The sequence below is a fragment of the Cebus imitator genome, unplaced genomic scaffold (genome assembly GCF_001604975.1).
Source record: "Cebus imitator isolate Cc_AM_T3 unplaced genomic scaffold, Cebus_imitator-1.0 Scaffold64, whole genome shotgun sequence".
Lineage (NCBI taxonomy): Eukaryota > Metazoa > Chordata > Mammalia > Primates > Cebidae > Cebus > Cebus imitator.
This window is the reverse complement of record NW_016107379.1, coordinates 1193944-1200962: the sequence shown is the minus strand read 5'-3', so window position 1 is coordinate 1200962 and position 7019 is coordinate 1193944. Positions and strand designations below refer to the sequence as shown.

General features: G+C 34.7%; 1 protein-coding gene across 3 annotated transcripts in view; it reads left to right on the top strand.

Moving 5' to 3' along the window:
* Positions 1–7019, top strand: part of PRKG2 (protein kinase cGMP-dependent 2) — a 121064-nt gene that overhangs the window by 60012 nt on the left and 54033 nt on the right. For all 3 annotated transcript variants that reach the window (XM_037739151.1, XM_017530203.2, XM_037739152.1), the window contains one exon: positions 3160–3228. In XM_037739151.1, the coding sequence (XP_037595079.1) occupies positions 3160–3228 (69 nt within the window). The remainder of the gene's footprint in view (positions 1–3159; positions 3229–7019) is intronic.

Below are 7019 nucleotides of genomic sequence, written 5' to 3'. Positions count from 1 at the left end.
CCAAAGGATTATAAATCATTCTACTATAAGGACACATGCACATGAATGTTCATTGCAACACTGTTTACAATAGCAAAGACCTGGAACCAACCCAAATGCCCATCGATGATAGACTGGACAAGGAAAATGTGGCACATATACACCATGGAATGCTATGCAGCCATAAAAAACGATGAGTTCATGTCCTTTGTAGGGACATGGATGAACCGGGAACCATCATTCTCAGCAAACTGACACAAGAACAGAAAATCAAACACCACATGTTCTCAGTCATAGGTGGGTGTTGAACAATTAGAACACATGGACACAGTGAGGGTAGCATCACACACTGGGGTCGCTCAGTGGGGAAATAGGGAAGGGACAGTGGGGGATGGGGAGTTGGGGAGAAAGAGCATGGGGAGAAATGCTAGATATAGGTGATGGGGAGGAAGGCAGCAAATCACACTACCTTGTGTGTACCTATACAACAATCTTGCATGTTCTTCACATGTACCCCAAAACCTAAGATGCAATTTTAAAAAAAGCTGATTAAATGGCTCAATTCATACTTTGCACCTCCTGGAACGCATAAAACCTGAAGTCTGATCAAATACATTTTCCTAAATATAAATAACTTTTTAAAATACTAAGTTAAAGTTAGGGCAACACACTTTACTGGAAATCTCTTTGTTTTCAAATGAATACGTGGAATTACTTAAGAAATCAGTTAAAATTTATGTATGACTAAATGCATTTTTTTCAACTGTATGTATGCTTTTAGAAAAGGAATATTATTTCGGATTTCCTGAGGCATGTTTCTCAGCATCAGGACAGTTATGACTTATTTTTTAAGCAGACAAGGCCAAACATTACTGTTTTAATTATTATAAACAAAACAGCAAATGTTAAATGTTCACTTGATAGAGCCACTAGTAGGGCTCTTATACACAAAATAAAGTATGAGCCTAAATGTGAAACAAAACAAAGCAGGAATAGTATTTCTGTTCATTTATCTTCTTAACCTTTGCCTATGAGTCCCCAATTCTGCTGATTTGTAGATCAGGTTTACCTAAGTACAGAGCAAAGCAAACATGTTTAGAAATTACCTGAAGACAAATTTCAGTGTTTAAAAATCATAAATCTCTTAGTTTTTAAAGAAAATCATCTACTAAAAATAAAGTTTTAACTATTATGTAAACAATTTAAAAGGAATTTAAAGACAAGCTGAATTCTTCTTTACCACTTACAGCTGGTAATGAACTTATTTCAATATTAGGAAAATTATTCTTTCTGTTTATTTGTCACAGAATATTAATACACTCATGCACTATAACAATGTAATATCATTATCCAGGACTTAAACGTATTTGTTCTTAACACTTATAGGTCTCCTTATACTTTTAAGCAAAAGAACTGAAGCTTGAAAATGCACATAACTTTATAAATGCAGTATAGAGTTAAAATAGCTCTTGAAAGAAAATATGTTATTTAGTTTTGCTGGACCTGAAATAATTTTTTATGCTATATGTTACAGTTAGCCAATTACAGTGTTTCCCATAAGAAACATGGGAATTTGTGTTTAACATAGACACTCAACTCCTAAAGGTGTTTGAAAGCATTAAGCTAAAATCAATGAGAAGGAAAGTTGGAAACAAATATTTTTATATTTTTGTGCATTTTAATGCTCTCACTTTTTAGGGCCACTGACTGTGATTCCGTATTCCTTATATTTTGTATATTTCCATGACTTGACATTAAATAATCCCTGGAGTTCTTTCAGAATTTTATGTGAAAAAAAAAATCCATAGCACTTACACAGTTACTATGAAAGAAAAATAAGTGTATTTACATACATCTAATACTTGTAAAGTGTTTGCAGAGAATATTCTTAGTCAAAATCATGATACTGACATGCAGAAGGAGTACCATATGCCTTTCCTGTCTCTAAGCTCACAAATCAAATCGTTGGCCCACAGTCAAGATCATGTCTATGTCTATGTCTATGTTTATGTCTATTTCTAGATCTGTCTGGATCTCTATCTCTATCTCTATCTCTTCCTCTACATATACAAGTACAAACTATCTTGCTTCTGTCCCAAAAGTCCATGAAACCGAAGTGTTTTCACTAGTATCTCTAACAAGGACCCTGTAAACTTGGGAGGGACTGTGAGTTATATCAGAAGGTCTCAGAATGTGAGCTAGATAGATAAGGGTCTTCTTTGAAATGGTAGAGATAGGCTGCCAGTGTTTTTCCTGTCCTATTACTAAGGGAAGGTAAAGGAAATACACTTTGTGTGATAACATTTTTGATGAAGTTGACTAGAAGAGTCCCAAAGCATACTTCAGGGTATGCCTACTACTCCCAACTCACCTTAAATGAATCTCAGAGCACTGCGTGCATTGTGGATGTACATTTTTTGTGTGTGTCTTTGAGTTTATAACTAACAGAGGGAGGAAGCTAATACAAGTAAAGAGGTCTCTAAAGAAGTACTTTAAGTGGTACTTGACCCATTAGCATTCATTAGGTAATTAAATTTGCTACAATTAGATCATATGCAATTGCAAGATGTCAGTTATAAGATGCACTGCTATATTATGCACACCTAAGAAAAAGAAAGTGCTGCTAAATATACTATAATTTATCAATTTTAAGATATGCTCTAATTTCAGAGATTTTCGTGGAAAATATACATTTTATGCTTTGAAATGAAAGTATTTTGGTATTAATTGGGTGATATGACTCGGAAACTTTTTTTTATTTTATTATTGATTGGTTTATCTTATCCTAATTACTTGACTTTTCCCAAAATATTTCTTTGATCAATTAATTTGTTTTGTCTTCTTGTTAATGAAGAGTTCTCCTTTGATCAGGGGAGAGCTATTTTATTTTGACTTTCACAAAGCTCAGAATGAGATTCCATAAACAGTTGCAGTCACTAATTATTCTGTTTCCAGTACAATTATCTTCTTCTCCTCTGAATTCTTTGTGTATATAACCTTTGTTGTGGCACATTTCAATCTCTTTTTTTTTTTGGATATAAATTATGATGTTTAAAATAAGCAGTCTTTGGAAGGTTTAAGTGATGGTTGTGTTTTCATACAAAGTTAGTAAATTCCCTAATAAAGGTGATGTTTAATTTCTACCTGTAGTGAAAATTGACTTTCTATTTTTGTTTGCAGTGATGATGTCAGGTCAGCTAACATTATTGCTGAAGAAAATGATGTTGCATGCCTGGTTATAGACCGAGAGTGAGTATACTGATGTTGGAGGAGGCAGGCCACTGCCACCTTTGAAGACTTGGCCTTCTGTAACTCCAAGGCCGATCTGTTCTCTCATTCATCACCACTTGGAAACACTGGCCAATCTCAGCTGCAAGTACATTCTATTAAAATTCATGGGGAGGAACAGGGCCTTCTGAGCTGAATCAGTCTGTGGCAGTGGCAGATCTGCTGGCATGCTAAATATTTTGTGTGCAGGGTTTGTACATAAATATCAGCAATAGACTGATTTAAATTCTGCATCTTCTAGCAAAGTAAGTTTATTAGTTCTCTGATGGATTTCTTCCATATAATATAGTGAACAATATAGTGAACCATTTCTAAAATGCCTTTAGTAGTCAAAAAATTTTTGAACAAGACCTCTCTCAAAGCATAAAATATTTATTAGCTTATATTTTCCAGAGAGGCTTTAATTAAATGTTTGTAGTAATTTATAAGTGATGCATATCAATATTAATCTCAAAATGTCTTAGGTCATTCTTCAAAATAGGTCTCATTTTATAACCATCACTCATTTTAAACCATGTTTGAATCAGCCGCCTTCGGTTTCTCATTTATCAATTCATTATATGTTGATTATCTGCTTGACAAAATAAAGGAAATTCAGTGATACCAAAGGCAGGCCATTGTCAAAAATGTCATGGTGTAGTCAAAGAAATAGAGCGTACTCATATAAAATACTAACAAGTATAAAATGACAACAGATATCACAAGGGAGTATAAAGTTGACTGCTAAATAAATACATATCCAAAAATAGACAGAATGGTATCATAAACCCATAATGCAAATTAAACAATGATCACTTCATGCCTGATATATAACCCTTTACCACTCTTTGCTGTCTCCACACTATTTTTAAGCAAGTTCCAAGCATAAAATTATTTTATCTCTACGTTTGAGTTGCATTTATAAAAACTAAGTATTATATGTAATGCATGACCGCAACAATGCTAACATACCTGAAAAGTTAACAATAATGGTTTTTTTTAAATACAGAATCTCGCTCTGTTGCCAGGCTGGAGCGCAGTGGTGCGATTTCTGCTCACTGTAACCTCCGACTTCCGGGTTAAAGCAATTCTCCTGCCTCAGCCTGCCAGGTAGCTGGGACTAGAGGTGCATGCCACCATGCCTAGCCCATTTTTGTATTTTTAATAGAGACAGGGTTTCACCATGTTGGCCAGGGTGGTCTTGATCTCCTGACTTCCTGCTCTGCCTGCCTTGGCCTCCCAATGTGCTGGGATTACAGATGTGAGCCTCCGTGCCTGGTCAACAATAATTCTTAATATCACTTAGAGTTATTTTGTTTCTCTCCTTTATAGATACAGAATGAGTCCCCAGTAGGTTAAATAATTTTCCCAACAGCGCTCCCTGTGTGGGAGCCGTCTCTGGCCAGGCTTCCTGACTCATTTCCGCATGCTTTCCATTCTGCCAGTTGGTTCCCAAGCACATGTTCAAAAAGAGAAGCAATCACTATGCAGGAAAGTGGTCAAGGTTTTATCTTAATTTTTATGTGTGGAAATGGGACTTAAAGTATTAACAGGATTTTTCTAGGTAAAGAGGAAATGTCTAAGTCACCGTAGGTGAAATAAAACTCTCAAGCAAAAGCATGGGGCTAGAAAAGTGCCAAGTGTTTTCAGATAAAGGTAATCTTTGGATGCCAACTCTCAAATGGAAAATATATTGGTACAGTGTTATATCTATAATGCATCGTCTTGTATATATGCTCCTTAAAATGTGTGCAAGCACTGAGTGGCATTAGCTGTGTGGTAAAATATTACAAATTGATGCAAAATGCTAGGACTAAAAATAGAAGGATAGAAAGGAAGAACTCATTCCCTTTCCCTTCATTGTAATCACATATACCACATATTTATACAACATATTTATACAATATCTCATGTATTCATAATCCATAAAGAGGATGCAGTACTTTTATATAGCTTTCAAGTTACTTGCCAGTTTATAGTTTTGAAATGTTTTGTTTACATGTGTATAATTTAGAGTCTGCAATGTACAAAGTATAGCATTAGACACAATGAGACTTAAAAAGTTATGTGAATTTTTTCTGTAAGTGAAACAAGCTGATTATCAGATATGACTAGGTTTACTTAACATCTTGGATTTACTGAGACTGTCCATATTACACAGCATATTTAATATTGACACATCATTTCACTCTGAAATGTATTCCAGTTTGGATGTTAAATTATATGATCATGCTAGCTATGACTTATAGACTAGAATAAGATCCCACAATAATGCTCTCCTAGCAGCCTTTATACCCTTATCCTGTCATTATAACACTTTGATTGCTTTATTTAACATTTGTCTTCCCATGCTTCTGTAAGCTTCATGAATACAGAATCATGTAACTTGTTCACTGCAGTTGTAGTGCCCAGCCTTTGACATAGTCTTTGGCATGTGGGAAGTGCTCACCAGATGGTGGTTGAATACAGGGCACCACTTTTGCAATAAAGTGTAGTGACTGAAAGCCAATGACTTTCTACTTCTTTCTTAATTCACGATTTTTACAAATGGCTAGATTGAATACAGTGCAAGAAGGAGAGTTAACATTTGAGTTATATTTCATATTTTTAAATGTAATAAAATGTTAAATAATCCTTTTGTAGGGCAAGAGCTCTAAACACATGGGAAATGCTATTTGTCACATCTCTACCATTGATTGTTTAGACAAATTTCAAAAAAAGTAGATTAGTTATTACTTAGGCTATAGGATCTGAATTAATATGGGCTATTTGTATATCCCAGCAACAATGTTGTATCTGTTTGAACTTGGCTTTAGGATTAGCTAGTGGAGAATTTCTAGAGACCTATAGCACCAGTCTCACCTCTATTTAAAAAAATAAATTTTTTTATTTTTTATTACAATAATACTGCAGTCAGTTTAATAGCAAGCAAAATCATGGTGAAGTATACAATAAATAAAAGTAAAACAAAGTAAGAATGTTTCCTTTTTAACAGAAAATTTCAACTATTGAAAATTAGAAAATTCATAGCCATCCTATTTTATGTATTACTACTCTACAGTCGACAAAGGTCAGTCCATAGAGCAGGCTAGAGAAGAATAGAGAATAGATCTGGAGGGGAAATGAAAAAATAGCCTACACAGTATGTAATACGTGCTTAATAAAGTAAATGTAGATTGGTTGTCAGGTAAATGAGTAGAGGCAGTAAGTTGAGATAGCACAATATTGAGGTGGCTCTGGCTTGTTAGTTTTAGGTATTTTGAGGTAAACTCCCTCTTTTCATTCTACTGTGTACTAGGTACTTCACATGTTACAAAGATGATTAAAGCATGGTTTTTACTTTTAAGAAGGATACTATTTTGTAGTGTGGAAAAGAAGCACCCTAATAATCACAAGTCAAGGTGGATTATTGGATATAGAAGCAGGGAAGCATTGGAAGTCATCAAGAAAGTTGGCCTTTCGCTGGTGAGGAAAGGGATTATTTTTTTTTCATGGGCATATGACTATGTTAGAATTCCCAAGAATCATGGACTGGAGACAAGAGATTAGATCAGGCCCATGTGAAACCTGTGATCCAGGAAGCGTGAGAAAGGTGAAGAGATGTTGGCTGAATCTAAGACAGAGAACTACTAAGTTACGGCAAAACGTATTGGATTTAATTATGAAAGAATGTGAAATGGAGTTATCTTGAAACAAGAGATAAATGTTGTCCTTGATTTAAAATACACACACACACACACACACACACACACACACACACACACACACACACA